Source organism: Myotis davidii, unplaced genomic scaffold (genome assembly GCF_000327345.1).
Source record: "Myotis davidii unplaced genomic scaffold, ASM32734v1 scaffold6, whole genome shotgun sequence".
NCBI lineage: Eukaryota > Metazoa > Chordata > Mammalia > Chiroptera > Vespertilionidae > Myotis > Myotis davidii.
Window position 1 is genome coordinate 14,207,032 of NW_006383011.1, and position 16,407 is coordinate 14,223,438.

At 36.0% G+C, this 16,407-nt stretch overlaps 1 protein-coding gene across 1 annotated transcript in view; it reads right to left on the reverse strand.

Moving 5' to 3' along the window:
* Window positions 1-16,407, reverse strand: part of GTF2A1L (general transcription factor IIA 1 like) — a 29,212-nt gene that overhangs the window by 12,275 nt on the left and 530 nt on the right. The window contains 5 exon segments of the mRNA XM_006778614.2: window positions 2,362-2,951; window positions 4,224-4,308; window positions 6,292-6,337; window positions 12,604-12,737; window positions 12,937-13,038. Of these exon segments, the coding sequence (XP_006778677.1) occupies window positions 2,362-2,951; window positions 4,224-4,308; window positions 6,292-6,337; window positions 12,604-12,737; window positions 12,937-13,038 (957 nt within the window).

Genomic DNA, 16,407 nt, shown 5'->3' on the forward strand with positions numbered 1-16,407 from the left:
ATCATTAAACAGTATTTGAACTTGGGGCAATGAGAATGTTTGAGAAGGAAAGGCAAGAGATAAAAAGGAATTAAAGAAGATACACTACCATACCATTTCTCTCCTAATCCTACTTTTTGGAGTTCTAATAAAGACCTGAGTTTCATGGCATTATAGCTCCATAGTTCTCCATGGCATTATAAGATTAGAAAACAAAAGTCCTACGCTGAGGAAAAACTTAACATAGTAATAATAACATAGATTTTAAAATAGGAACTCATCAAAAATTGTCAGGAATATATGTATGAAACAGTATGAATGTTAAATTTACATAGAAAAGTAAGATCTCTGGCAGTCTATTCAAGAAAAGTAAACAATTACAGCTAATTTTAACTTGCAATAAGAATTTCTGAAAAGCTACTTATAAAAAAAAGCTATTTATAAATTTTTTGAAAATTAAATTAGCATAAACTTCACCAGATTAAGAACTATTTTAAAGAAATCTGACAGTAAATTTAAAAAAATAATAAAGTAAATGTTTGAATGTTTGGACTGTGTTTTAAATACAGATCTATTTTAATACTAAACCAACAAGTTATATGAAAAGTTACCCAATATACCACATGCCCATTCTATATAATAAAAGGCTAATATGTAAATCAACCGAATGGCGGAATGACCGGTCACTATGATGCGTACTGACCACCAGGGGGCAGCTCCTGCATTGAGCATCTGCCCCCTGGTGGTCAGTGTGCTCCCACAGGGGGAGGGCTCCTCAGCCAAAAGCCGTGCTCACGGTTGACAAGCGCTGCAGCAGTGGTGGGAGCCTCTCCCGCCTCCATGGCAGCACTAAGGATGTCTGACTGCTGGCAGTAGGACATCCCCCGAGGGCTCCCAGACTGCGAGAGAGAACAAGCCACCTGAGACGCCCCCTGCAGTGCAAGAATTTTGTGCACCAGGCCTCTAGTAAAGCATAATAGCACTACTATAAAGCTTAATATGGCACCAGAAGCTATTTAAAAACTCTACATACATCATCTCTGATAATCCTAAAAGTATGAGGTTGGTTTTATACCCAGTTCAAAAAGATAAAAGTGGTGAATCTGGAATTTAAACCTATTGTGACTCCAAAGCTTAAGTTCTCGACCACTATCCCCTAAACAATCCTTGATTAAGCTCCCTTAACTAATCTATTTCCCCAGAACAAAGTACAAGGTAATATCTAATAAGTAACAGTAGACTAAGTCCTTGAATCATCACACCAGAAATCTGCAAAGTTCATCCAGAGTCCAGGAGAAAAATACCTCTAAAAATTGTAAGTGATGGAAACAAACACTGCTTCATAATTATGAGTTTAGCCTACATTTCTTAAATTTTTATAGTATTTGGAAAATATAATAAATAGTTGAAAAACACTTTAATCTTAATACTTTATGCCAAAACTAAACTAGAAACAGACTTGCTAAAAAAATTTGAACAGGCTTCATCAAACACCTGAAACATTCTAAAACAGGTCAAATGGTTTCTTATAGTCTTTTTCTTTGTTGATTATCCTTTACTGTACGCTATAGCCTTCCCCTTCTACCTATGAAAATGTTAAGGTGGCACTTAACTTGTAAAGACTTGTACAGCAGTTCTAGAGGACCACCAAACCTTTAGCTAGAAACACAAACCTTTAACTATTTGTCCTCTGTCACTAAAAATTGGGTAAGTGGAGTAATCTATGACATATTTCACATGTGTAAAAAGATAAGATGATATCTTTTATTTTACCATCCAAAATTCCCCATGAATCTTTCTGTCATCACTATGAATTCCTTGAAAATAATCAAAACCTATTTTCAATATGGAAAGTTAATTAGAAACTATTTTTCAGTGGTTTGATTTCCAAAACAAATTATGTTAACTAGTATTTTAGCAAGCAGAGAGGAACAAAGTATCTACTAGAAGATAATTCCTCATATAGAGAAAATTTTCATATGGGAGTTTAAGAAAATTAGGTAGAGCAAGAGAAAAACCACTTTGGACCTTTTTTGTATTTTAAGTATGACAATGAATTTCCCCTAAATCCTTGTTTAATTACTAGAATGAATTTCTTGGTCCTTTACATTTTATCTGCAGACAAAAACAATTCTCACCATGTTAAGGGAGAGGTAAAACTGATTATCTTAAAACAATGCATTTTCTTTAAAGAAATATTCTAATTTATTAATTGAAATTAAAAGTTTAGAAATTCTGAGCATGAATACTTCAAAAACTAATAGTTATAGTAAAAACAACTTAAAAAACAATTTTCTAAAGAAACATACATACTTCTAAGGAAGCTTACATTTTAAAAAACTCAGAATGTCTAATTACTGGCCATTGCTTATCCCCTAATACCTTCTCTGAGACAGGTAGGCTGCTGGGCTCCTCTGTATTTCTTGGCTGCTTCACAGAATCACATCCCAACAGCCTATTTTTAAGAAAATGAAGCTGACCATCAGATGAGTGCTGGTGCTGAGCCCCCTGAGGGCCTGTGGCGATGGGCCCACCATGCAGATTTTGAGTCCCACCAGCTGAAACACTCAGCAATGGCTCCGCATTGGCATCTCTTTGAGAGACCTGTGGAGGAACTCCAACACCAGGAAGGCTGACATACTGAGAGCTTGCTGGCTGACTCAACAAAGCTTCAGACATGATTTTATGCTCATTTCCAGGAAGTACAAGTATATCACTGGTGGCAGTTTCTAAATGCTTCCTATCCATTGCCCCAGAGTGAAGAATTGTGGGTTGCTGGAGCACAGTTTCCATTCTCTGTGATTTTTCAATAGCTGCTTGAAGAGAACATGGATTCAACTGTGGAACACTGGTCTGTATTATTGAAGGCTGCCCAAGCTGCTGAAATACTTGCTGAATTGGATGCTGAAGAATACTTGCTTTTCCAGAAGTCTGTGTCACCGCAATTGGAACATTGACTTTATAAAGGTAACCTTAAAAAGGAGATATCAAAACTATAAGAACAATAGAATCCTAATTTCCTTCAAAATACAACAGGCTGGGACGAAATATATCAATATGTTAACAGTGGTTATCTGTTGCTTTCTAGTGGCTATCTAGGAGCTTGCTTTTTTTGTATTTTCTAGAATACATATGTATTGCTCATTTTTAAAAATTAAATATGTCTTGCTTAACTCTAGCCTTTTCCCACTATTGCTTATATGGCACATTTTCAAATACATATAAACCACCAATATTTACACCACAAGCCTCTCCCATTGTTTGATAAATTACAGTGTTACCAACCCAAAATTGGGATTTTAACAAACATAATCATGGCAAATATATTTCATATATTTAAGATATAGGATACCATATAACAATTATAAGAGAAGGCTACCCAAAAATAGTTTATTAATTTCAAAAGTTATCAAATTTCTCCTCTCTTCCTTTAAAATAAAACTAAAAAGACGAAATTTATTTTTTGAGCATTGTGTTGGGTATTTTGCTTAAACTTTACAACAACCCAAAGAATAGATATAATTCTCTTTCAAGTTAAGAATTATTTAAACATTTTGGGTATTCTTTCTATTATGCCATACAATCTCCAATAAGAAGGAGACAAAGGCTGCTCAATATAATCTTTAGTTTTTCTTGATTAGACCTAACAGAGACACAGATATGGTTTTTTTTTAATTTTAATCCTCACCTATGTTTATTGATTTTAGAGAGAGAAAGAGAGGGAGAGGGAGGGAGAGAGGGAGGGAGAGAGAGAGAGGAGAAGATTGAGGGGGAGATGGAGGTGGGTAGCGGGGGAGGAACATCAATTAATTGCCTCCAGGCCTGATCTGGGGTCAAACCCACAACCTATATATGTGCCCTGACAGGGAACTGAACCTGCAACCTTTCTGGTGTACAGGATGACACTCCAACCAACGGAGCCACCCAGCGTGGGCCAGATATATTATTTTGTGTTCATGAAATTTAGATAACTGACTTGAATTGGAGAAAACATATATGGAGTATAAAGTATCTTATACAATGTAGAGAAAGAGAATTGAGTATGAAATACAGGACAGGCCTAGTACAGTGTCTTTCATGGTAGATTGCCTCCATAACAATAATAACCATCATTTATCATTACACTTAAAGCAAGTTTTATTAAAATTTCTTATAATTTCTGGTATGAAGTTTAATCATCAATATTATCATCCTCAAGTCAATACAAATGCTAAAAATAAAACATTTTTAGACTATACTCTTACCAGATGCAGTCTGTAGCGTCACACCTGCTGGTACATGAATAGGATAACCAGGAAAAGCAAAGTGTGCACTGGAGTTTGCGGTGCTCTAGATATGAGATATTTATATTAGAAAGTTACAGAAGGGCTTTACTTGTATCTTTTCTTCCTGATCTCATAGAGGGTCAAAAAATCTGATTCAGGATAACAGTTTGACAACAGTTAACATTACATCTCAGCTCTTTTAAAAAACACTTTTTTTATATTTAATTCAAATAATCTCATTATAAATAAAAAGAATTCTGTTCTATGGCTATTAGCAATAAATCCATTAAGTCTTAACAGTATGAGCACCAATTCAAAACTTGCCCACTACATAGTCTTATCTGGGCCACTGACCTTCAAGATGTCAAATATAAGAACCATAGTTGTGTATAGTCCTCTAGTCTGTAAGTTGTTCACAAATGGTATTTTAAAGTAGGTGATACAATAGTGAATAATTTTTGTTTTGAAATAAACTTTAGGCCTGCTCCCCACTGGCAAGTGGACATCCCCCAAGGGCTGCCGGGCTGTCAGAGGGATGTCTTATTGCCATCTGAGGCCCAATCCCCCAGGGAGTGGGCCTAAGCCAGCAGGTGGTCATCCCTGAGAGGTCCCAGACTATGCAAGGGCACAGGCCAGACTGAGGGACCCCACCTCTCGCCCTGCCCCCCCACCACCAGTGCACAAATTTTTGCGCACCGGGCTTCTAGTAAATAAATAAATAAATAAATAAATAGAAATTCTCTCAGGCCACTGCTTATATGCGTGTATATGATATAATTCTTTTGGAGAACTATTTTGCAATATATATGAAAAGTGCAATTTTCATATACCATGCATGATCTTTGAACTAGAAATTCTACTTCTAGGAATTTATCCTGATTACCTGATTACTACACAAATACACAAAGATAGGGTATATCTACAGATATAACAATAGGATGTTATGTTAGAACAAAACTAAACATAATTTATATATCCATCAACAAGACTGGTTAATTAAACTGTGATGTACCCACTAAGACTAATCAATATTTAACTGGCATTGAAAAAAATACCTCTATATTACTAAATTTAAAAAATAAGTAATAAAAATGATACAGAGAATGATCCTACTTTTTACCCCCTGAAAACTAATATAACTTTCATAAAAGAAGTCTAGATGGGTATACATCAAACAAAACAGTTATCTTTGGGCATAATACTGCATAGTTATTTCACTTTTTACTTTATAAATTTGTTTTTACTTCAAGAAGAATATTTTTTCTGTAATCAGGAGAAAAGTTATGTTCATGAATTTCAAAGGCAGAGACATTTCTTCATTAGTCTCCTATCAAAAGCAGTGCCATTCTTCCTAAATATCCTGGAAGCAGTATAGTTTGTTTGTTTTTTATGAGGAAATGGAAATAAATAGCCCACTAAACCATTTCCCCTAGAACAGTAGCTGATGGGCTGAAAGAAAATGAAAATAGTTATTAGAGTATATACCATCAGTACCGCGGAAAAAAGGTAAAAGACAAAGCATGCTATTATTCCCCACCGAAAACTACTCAATTTTCTATACATGTTTTAATTTTATTTTCTTCCTCAAATCATGTGTGGGGAATCTATACTTTAACTTCTACTATACAAAAGCAAAAAAAATGACCAAAATGCTCCACTTAAACCAAGGGACTATGATGTGGCTCAACTCCAAAGAGAAAAATATCAGAAGTACTGTATCAAAATTATCTATTTAGAATCCATCAAGTATATAACATTATACAGTGTATTAAAACTCCATACAATGTAACTTCAGAAATATTATAATCTTGAAGGTGTAGTCTTGGTAGATGCTAATAACTTCTCTGGAAGATAGAAAAAGTTGATAAGAAAATGTCACTCTGGAAATCCTGAGTTTTCGCAACATCTTTGTTATAGAAATTTTTCCTGTTTCCCATCCTTTACCACATCCTTTCCTATTCACCTGGAGAATTAGGAATTACATCTATGCCCAGTTTTCTGCTACCATTCACTAAATGGTAAAATATATCTTAAATAAGCTACATACCAGTTCTGCTGTGGTAAGACTGGGAAGAGTTCAAAAAAAAAAATAACTAAAGAAGCTGCATAGAAAATGAAATAATTATACAATTCATTAGAGTTTACCAAATGAATAAAATTCCTAAGTATAGCTTATTTTTTAAAACTGGTTTCCATTACTAACATGTTTGACCATGGTGAATTCTAAACTTCCTGACCCCAAAGAGGTAACTATTTAACTATATTTTTCCCAACAACTTTAATGACTTTACAACTAACCTACTTTAAATACCAAAAGAAAATTTTCATTTTAATAAAGTATACTATATTATAGAAAGCCACAATAAATACCTAGATTATCTTTAGTAAGTCAATGTAGCACTAAATCTCCATTACATTTCACAGAGGAGAAAAGGCAATATTTGTTAAAGTGCGTATCTCCAAAAGATTGTACTATTGAGCAAAAATATATAATCCAATACAAATTATCCTAAATTCTACAGGTTCAAAAGAGCTTTCAATTCATTCATTTTATAAAAAATATTTACAGTACGTTAGCCAAGTAAGACAAGCACAGCTACACAGGTGTAGAAATAAATGAATAAGACCATGTCTCCTGAAATCTTTGCATAAAACAGGTATGCCTGCTTAAAAAATATATAAGAACAAATTCTTGGGGAAATACCAGCTCAACCTGTATTAAAGCTGATATCGCATATCTTTTCTTTATTATATACCAATTTTCTATGCTAACTTTCCCTTTATTATTTATAATGTATCTAAAAGGTTGGCCAAATGTAAATGGCTGTAAATGTAATCATTTTAAAAATATGTCTAAAAAACAAATAGTAATTCCAGTAGAAGGATCTCAGTTGATCAATGTAACCTTAAACCTTACCTCAAGGTTCATTTTACCTAGATGAATGTGACTGTTAGATTATCACTTTGCCTTTTCTTTAATAAAAACCAGAATGTTCAGGCAGCACAAAGGTATGAAATGTATATGGCCTTTTTCACATACTACATTAAGGAAAATTGTCCCAAGATCTATTTCTGATACTAGAATGGTTCCATCATATACAACAAAAAACTCAGAAGAGCAAATGTTTTTTAAACCATTCTTCCCACATTAAGACAACAGACATGAGGCTACATAGATTGATGGTTAATGAAGCACAAAATTATTTTTATCCTCTATTCATCTATGACTTCACTTATTAACAGGCATTCTTTTAAAAAGGCTAAATTAGGAAGAATTGTGGTGGCAGAAAAACAATGGTATTAGTCTTAATTAGCTGAAGTGAGCAAAGCTTAAGCTGGTACAGCCTAAGCCACAGCCTGAGAGGAAACAAAAATCTGTTAACACAGTGTCTGAAGCAATTAAATTAATTTCCTAAGGAAAAATAGCAACAATGTTCCTCTTTTAAAGATCTTGCAATAAATCCTAAAGGGTAATTCTCTATAGTTATATAAATCAAACAGAGCTGTAAGAGTTTTAAGAGTTTCTTTATAGCCATCAGAATAAAAGTATAAACAAACAGAATTTTATAGTAAAGTTTCATGCAGCTCCTACTTAAGCTTGATACTAAATTCACAAGTTACATGCACCATTTATATATGTTCATAAATTATATACTGGTGTATGTATATATGTTATATATAAATTTTTGTTCCTGCAACACACTTTTCAAAATATTCAAGATGGTTTTGATAACCAAGTTTTAACTGAATACATGTTTTTAGTTAAAAAAGTGTCAGAATTTTGGTCTTCCTGTATATATTTTAAAATATTAAATTTCACAAAAGAATGTGCTTTTAGAAAGAATTCAATCCACAAACATAATTTAAGAAATTTTATAAAAAGACAATATGGCGCCCTAGCTGGTTTGGCTCCGTGGATAGAGCATTGACCTGCGGACTGAAGGGTCCCTGGTTTGATTCTGGCCAAGGGCACATGCCTGGGTTGCGGGCTCGATCCCCAGTGGGGGGAGTCAGGAGGCAGCCGATCAATGATTCTCTCTCATCACTGATGTTTCTATCTCTCTCTCCCTCTTCCTTCCTTTCTGAAATCAATAAAGAAATATATTTTTAAAAAAAGAAAATATGGCATAACAATACTCACATTTATAAGTGCGTTTTTCCTTATACACCAAAATGTCTTTGCTACATTAAGATAGTTAATAATTTTACAATTCCTAGTCCTGCTTTGAATCATTCCAAATCTTAATAACGAAGGCATGTGATCAAGAAGTGCAAAGACTAGTCAATTTCCTCTTTGTGACTACTCATTAATATATGGATGTCTCCATATGTTAACCAAACTGAATATTCTAACTCAAATTATCTCAAGAATCAACAGCATTGCTAAAATTTTCACCAGATCTAAGTTCAAGAACTACTAGATAGAGAGTTTATACTTGAACTTTAGGAGTTTTAATACTTATAATGAAAGCCACCACAAACCTCTCTCTGATCCTGTTCTTCCTTTACCTACTCCCACAATGACTAATGGCTTCACGAAAAAGATCATGTGATATAAAGACCAAATAGCAGAAGCTGACATAAATTGCCCTAGAAATAGATTAGGTGACTACATGTCCCAATTTGCCTAGAACAGTCCTAGTTTACACCTGTTATTCTGAGGTTACTAACAGAATCCCATTTCTCTCTAAAAATCAATAAAAATAAATCTTTGGGTGAAGATAAAAAAAATTAAAAGAACTGACAGAACCTATGGTTATTCAGATTTAGGTATTTGGCAGACATATTTTTGAAAATGAACTAAGTACACCCACTACTTCAAGGAAAGCAAACTGATAATATCTGTTTGGTAATGATAAAATTCACATTTTCAAGTAAAAAATGAAATTTTGAAACTTTATATCCACCACACTGGGCTTGATAGCTTTCTAATACTTTTTTAATAAGATATGTGGTGATATTAATGAACATGATTTTTTAAAATCTTATTTAACAAATGATGTGTCAACTGCACAACTCAGTGACCCAATATTTTCCAAATAACCAAATACGTTACAAAATTACACATGGATTAAAGAGTCATTCAAAGTGCAAGGTCCACCAGCGCACTTTAACATTACAAAAAGTCCACTTGATGGTTTCAGATTCCACCTTGCACTACCTCTCAGAAACTACCACTTGTTGAGTTTTAGTGTAATATTAAATTACCTGAAAATACTATTAAAATACTCCTTTCTTTCCAATTATCTATCTGTGGGAGGCTAGATTTTCTTCATATACTGTAGCTAAAACCACATAGCACAACAGATTGAACTAAAAATAGATATGAGAATCCAGTTGTCTTTTATTAATCCAGACAATAACAAAATTTGCAGGAAATTAATACAATGCCACTCTTCTCACTCGATATTTTTGTTCTGAAAAAAAATAGTTTTATAAAATATATTTAACTCATTTTAACAAATATGTTTTTATGTCAACATATGGTGATTTTTAAATTAATAAACCAATAATTTTTAAATTTATCAGCTTTAATTTCTAATATGGTAAGTAGATACTTAAAACCCATATAAAAGAAAGCTCTTTGAGCCCTGGCTGGGTGACTCAGTTCATTGGAGCAGCATCCCATACACCAAAAAGGCTGCATCTTCAATTCCTGTTCAGGGCACATACCAAGGGTGTAGGTTTGATCCCTGGTAGGATCATGTTTCTCTCTCTCTCTCTCTCTCTCTCATGTTTGTCTCTCACATCAATGTTTCTCTCTCTTATCAATAAACATATCCTTGAGTAAGGATTTTCTTTAAAAAAAAGCTCTTTGAGGTCCTCAATTTTTAACAGTGTAAAGGAATCCTGAGATGCCCCCAAAAAGTTGACAACTGAAGATGCAAGAATTTCTTAAATAAATGGATAATACAGTGAGAAACTATAATAGGGAAAACAAGTTTAAAAGGGTGAAACAGACAAAGGCAAAGATTTATTGTATTGTAGAATTAGTCTGAACTTGTTATCAAGAGATAAAAAGGTTGTAGAAATTAGTTTGTTATTTTAATCAAGCTTTTAAAAATATACAATGGAAAGACATAATTAAGAAGTACACCAGTTTTATGAGGCTATTTGCTTTAAGAATCTTATTTTTAGGATACCTAAAAATGAAGAAGAGAAAAAAGACCCAAAATGCATTTTTAAAGGATATATATACTCCCTCTTAAACTACTTGATTATAAATGATGTAGAAGAAATGAGAAAAACTGTCTTATTTAAATATAATTGATTCTATTATTCTAACTTCTAGGACAGAGAATAATAAAAATGGTGAGTGAAAACCAACTAGATATATTAGTTTCAAGATTACTTTGTGGTTTAAATGACTGTGAATATTACCATCTTGTGGCAAAATCAAGTATTGCAATATTGAACAACAAAAAACCTGAGAAGTGTTAACTATGCTTTTGATAAAAGACAGTCAAGTATTTTATTCCTCTCACACCTGCCGTCCTCCAAGCCACCCCTAAGTAAAAATCTCTAAAGTTCTTTAATAAAGAAAAAATTCAAAAAGATGTTTTTAAATAGAAAAATAAAAAGATGTCCTAACAAAATAAATTTTGTCTAAAAACAAAAACATAACCAAAAATCCAACACTGATGGAAAATGTTTCGATGTGTCAACTTAGTAATTAAAACTGCCATGGCTAATTCTTATAGAGAAGAGTTATACCTTATAAAAACAGCATTAGATAAAATTTGTTTGGTAATTCACTATCTATTGTTAACTTCATTTTTTTAAATAAGTTATAATTGCTGCCACACTTAAATTCTCTCATTTTGTAAATGAGGTACTAGTCTTCTTACTATTTTTCTCTTCACCTTGGCACATGTGATTTTCATGTGAATGTTCCCCAGTATGCAATGAACAATCTAGTTATTACTGAAAATCTAATCCAAAATCATCTCTTACAAATGTTAATCTACTGAATTTCAGCTAAACTCAATTAAACCTATTTGTGTGTGTAGCTGCATCTGTGTGTTTGTATAAACATCTACTAGTACATGTATACATGTGTGTGCATGTATACATGTTTACACACTTATATGTCTACACAGAGACACACACACAGAAAATGGAGCATTAACAAAAATACGGAGATTATTCAGGCTACATCAACGTTTTGGATATATACAAAGATGGCTAGCCGAAACCGGTTTGGCTCAGTGGATAGAGCGTCGGCCTGCGGACTGAGGGGTCCCAGGTTCGATTCCGGTCAAGGGCATGTACCTGGGTTGCGGGCACAACCCCAGTGGGGAGTGTAGTGTGCAGGAGGCGGCTGATCGATGTCTCTCTCATCGATGTTTCTAACTCTCTATCTCCCTTCCTCTCTGTAAAAAATCAATAAAATATATTTTTAAAAAAAGATGGCTAGAAACACACACACACATTAGGGTAACATAAAATATTGTAAGAATCAGAGAAGAAAAGAAGGAATAAAGGCTAGAACAGTGGTTCTCAACCTTGGCTGCACATTAGACTCACCTGGGAATCTTTTTAAAATCCTGATTTCTGGGCCTCATCCTCCGGAAATTCTGTTCCTTTGTTACTAGTGTTGTGGCCCCACCCCATAACAAAGAAACAGAATTTCTGGAAGATGAGGCCCAGAAATCAGGATTTTAAAAAGATTCCCAGATGATTCTAATGTGCAGCCAAGGTTGAGAACCACTGGGCTAGAAAGATATAACAGTATAGTTTTATCTCTCATTAGGTAGTCTTTTCCAGTTTAAAATGATATACATAATATGGACAAATATTTCTCTTAAAAGCAGAGGTCTAGATTCAACAAGTCCAAGAATAAAGATTAAATGCATATGGTAAATCTCTAGCCATCACTATATATATCCAAAAGAGTGAGGTAGCCTGAATAACCTCCATATTCTTATTAATTCTCCATTTTGCTTTCAATACATTAACAGATGTATAATATATACAGAAACCAAGAGAAAGAATGCACAAGTGCGATATGCAAGCACCCATCAATCCCTCTGCTTCTTCAGCAAAGGTGTCTGGATTACTCCTTGACTAGAACTCACCAAATTCTCTGAAACAACCAAAGCATACTCCCGACAGCCACAAATTATATAACTTGTTCCTCTGAAGTAAGGTTTTGTCACCTTTGTGGACTTTTAATATTTAAAAAAAAATTAGTTGAATAATCTGATTATTTGTCAATAGTTATTTGGTGTAACTGTGTTCACTTAATGGTAATGATTTTGAGGTCTGAACCCTCTCACCTTAAGAACATTACCCTAATTCAAAACCACCACCAAATGAGAATTTGATCTAAAGATCCAAATGGTACTAATTTACTAACTGTATCCAACCTGTTGATGATTGCAATGTTTGGTGCAAGCTGTGTGGCAACTGAAGGGTGAACAGAGGTGAATGGAAGCTATTTCTGAAGAAGTCTTCTGTTGCTTTAGACTGCAAAATCTTTGTTTCCCAGAGCTGCAGATAAAAAAAATTTTGCTTTTAAACAAATAAAATAAAACATTATAATATTTATTATTTTACTTTTTAAAATTAAAATGTCAGCTGATGGCACAATGAATGGGTAAGTATTAAACTATAATTAAGGGATTAAAACTATAATTATCAGTTTTATAAGCTGAAAAACAATGAGACAGAGAAACTTGTATTGACAAACCTGCTTTAAGTCTTTTAAGACATGTTCCTCTATACCTTCTTCAGCAAATAGATCCCGTACTCCTTCAATCACATCTTCAATTACAGATCTGTAGAGTTTAGGCTACACAAAAGCAATTGTTAAAGTCTTAAATTCTCGAGTTTGAATGTATTCCAAAAAGACATGCAGTGTACACTTCCTAAAGACAAACTACCATGTGAATTTTAACTAAGTGCATCCTACCTCCAGTATGCCTGCATTTGTGCTTGCCATAAATTGTGTTACATTCAGACCTATAGCCTCAGCCTATATTTACAAGGCTGAGTTAGAAGACTACAATAAAATATGAGATAACTAGAGGCCCGGTGCACGGATTCATTTACTGTTGGGGTCCCTCGGCCTGGCTTGCGGAGATCAGTGGACCTCAGCACCGCTGCAGCCTGGCATTACCCACCAGCTCATGGGGTTCCAGCCCACTGTCCGCGTCAATCCCACACAGCACAAAGTAGTGCGCGAAGCAGCAGGCAGCCAGGGAGTAGCCCGGGGATTTATTTATCTTCTATAATTGAAACTTTATTTATTTATCTGGGATTTATTTATCTTCTATAATTGAAACTTTGTTGCCTTAAGCAGAGGCCACAGCCGGCCAGGGCAGGCGGGAAGCTTGGCTTCCTCCATCGCGGGGGTAACCAAGCCTCCTGCTTGCTCCAGCTCCGTGGCTTCCAGCCGCCATCTTGGTTGGGTTAATTTGCATATAGTCGCTCTGATTGGCTTGCGGGCGTGGCTTGTGTGTAGCGGAGGTGCGGTCAATTTGCATGTTTCCCTTTTATTAGATAATATACTAGAGGCCTGGTGTACAAAATTTGTGCACAGGGGTGGGGATCCCTCAGCCCAGCCTGCATCCTCTCCAATCCGGCACCCCTCAGGGAATGTCTGACTGGCTCTCGCAATCCGGGACTACTGGCTTCTAACTGCTCACCTGCCTGCCTGCACGATCGCCCCTAACTGTTCCCCTGCTGGCCGATCGCCCCTAACCGCCTCTGTTTCGCCCCACACCCAGGACACAGGATTCCCTCCCGTGGCCAGCTGCAGGCACCCAGAACCTGGGCCAGCTTCGCTGGGGCTGGCTGCAGCCACAGGGGACCAGCCACAGCTGCTGGTGCTCAGGACCACAGTGTGGACAGCTTGTCCCTCTCCCAGGGCACAGGCACAGGCACTGGCACCCGGGACTGTGGGGCAGGCGGCTTATCCCTCTACCAGGCTGCAGGTACAGACGCAGCCACTGGCGCCTGGGACTGCGGGGCATGCAGCTTGTTCCTCTCCTGGGCCAGGCCAAAGGCGCAGGCACAGCCCCTGGCTCCCAGGACCATGGGGTGTGCGGCTTGTCCCTCTCCCAGTCCGCAGGCACAGCTCCAGCACACTCACCCAGAAGCCAGGCTCATACCTGGGGAGTGCAGCGGCAGTTGGGGGAGTCTCTCCTGCCCCCATGGCAGTTCTAAGGATGTTGGACATCCCCGAGGGCTCCTGGACTGTGAGAGGGTGCAAGCCAGGCTAAGGGACTCCCCCGCCCCTGCGTGCATGAATTTTGTGCACCAGGCCTCTAGTATATAGGTAATCTCATCAGGATGTATAGTTACTGTTATGTTACCTGGCTTTTGTGTCAGTATTTAATCTCCCTACTCCTTTTTAAAAGGGAAACTAATTTAAGGCAGGTGGAAATGAACCTGTCTTTAATTTACCTTTTCTCAAAGAGGCCAAAGGAGCTTTTTTTAGAATTCACTGTTTTATTTCCATAAATGCAAGTAAACTCCTAATAAGCCGTAAGATTGGAACAAACACTTACAATAGAGTAACCAAAGCCTGACCCACTTCCAAAATACACATAGACCAAAAAAATATCTGAACCATTGTCAAGTAAAAATATAACTGCACCAAAATGGACTGCCTAACAGAACCAAGAAATGAAAGAACCTTACCCTTCCACAACCTGCATATTGCAGAGACTAAGCAACCCCTAAAATACTTCCTAAAAAAAAAAAAACATATGCCATAACAATATTAAAAACATTTCTACCCAGATTAAACACTGGTCATTATTAATAGAAAAACAGCCCTATGAAACAAACTTGGTCCTACAAATCTATGTAAATTGTGCTGTACTCTCACCCCAATGTAAAATGGCAATACTAAGTGTAATAACAAGGTTGACCTAGTGAAAGTCCCACTAATAAGAAATGGCAAAACAGGAATTTAGTTGAGTTTCAAATTGCATAATCAAGCCAAAATGAAAATTGTGGCATTATAGAATTGCTTTTTCATACTATCCAGGAAATACTCCCACTCGTGCCACGAGTAGCCAGGTTTTAAACGAATGCTTCTAAAGATCCAGGCTAAACCTATGAATAGGCCAATCAGTTACATTTAAATAATGTTATTCATAAGGATATCCATTAAGATTAAGTGCCCTAGATTAGTTGCTTCTCCTTAAACAGTTTACCCCCCTGATAAAGGCATTCTAAATTGATGCTTCAAATGTTAGTCCCAGCTAGTGTGATCGCATTTAAAGCTGAAGGAAAAAACTCCTGAGGCTAAAAACATCTTTAAAATCTGCCCTCAGAATGTAATAGCAGCCATCAAAAATAACCCATTAGAACACAGGTTTTCAAAAGCAAAGTGGGCATTAAACATACTTTCTTTCTTTCTCTTCTAGGACTACAGTTAGATTTTATATTCTTTCCTTCTGTTACCTTTACTAAAACTATGTATAGTCCAGGAAATCTACCTTAATTTCTTCTCTATTTGAAACACACGCGCGGGCAAGCACTTTCTCTCTCCTTGGAGTACATCATCAGATAAAATGGCATACATGGTAAGCTTATATTAAGGCATAAGTATTTTACATATCTTAAAACTCATTAACATCAGAAAATAGATACACAGTAAAATAATATTTCTCTAAAAATTGACTTTCGTGCTGCGCATGTATACATGGAACTCAACAGATCTGGACAAGCACACTGCCTCTCACCAGCTGTGAAGTCTGTGGAGATGCACTGAAAATGAAAGTGAGTTATTGCTTTCTTTTTTCCCCCTTTAATTCGGGATTTTAAGATTGACAGAGGGTCCCACAAGCGCCACTTCACCTGTCAGTTCTCATCCTGGGGCTTAGGAACCCCTCAGGGGAGAGCTGATGGTACAGTTAGGCAGCAAGAAGCTAAAAGTTAGGGAAAAGAGGGCGGGGAAGAACTTCGAAAATACATGGTGGGAAACATGAAATATATTACCTGTGATTTTGCGTAAATAATATAGCTTAGAATCAACTATAACCGAACTTCAGAATTACAACCGGAGTGCAACTGAACTCGGGAAATGTCTAAACACAGGAAACTGGGGAGGGTTAAGGTCAGTTCCATATCTCACCACCTTCTAAGGTCTCATTCTAGACACCCTCGTTTGGGTGAGGAGGACAGAAGGGACACGTGCTCTTCCGGT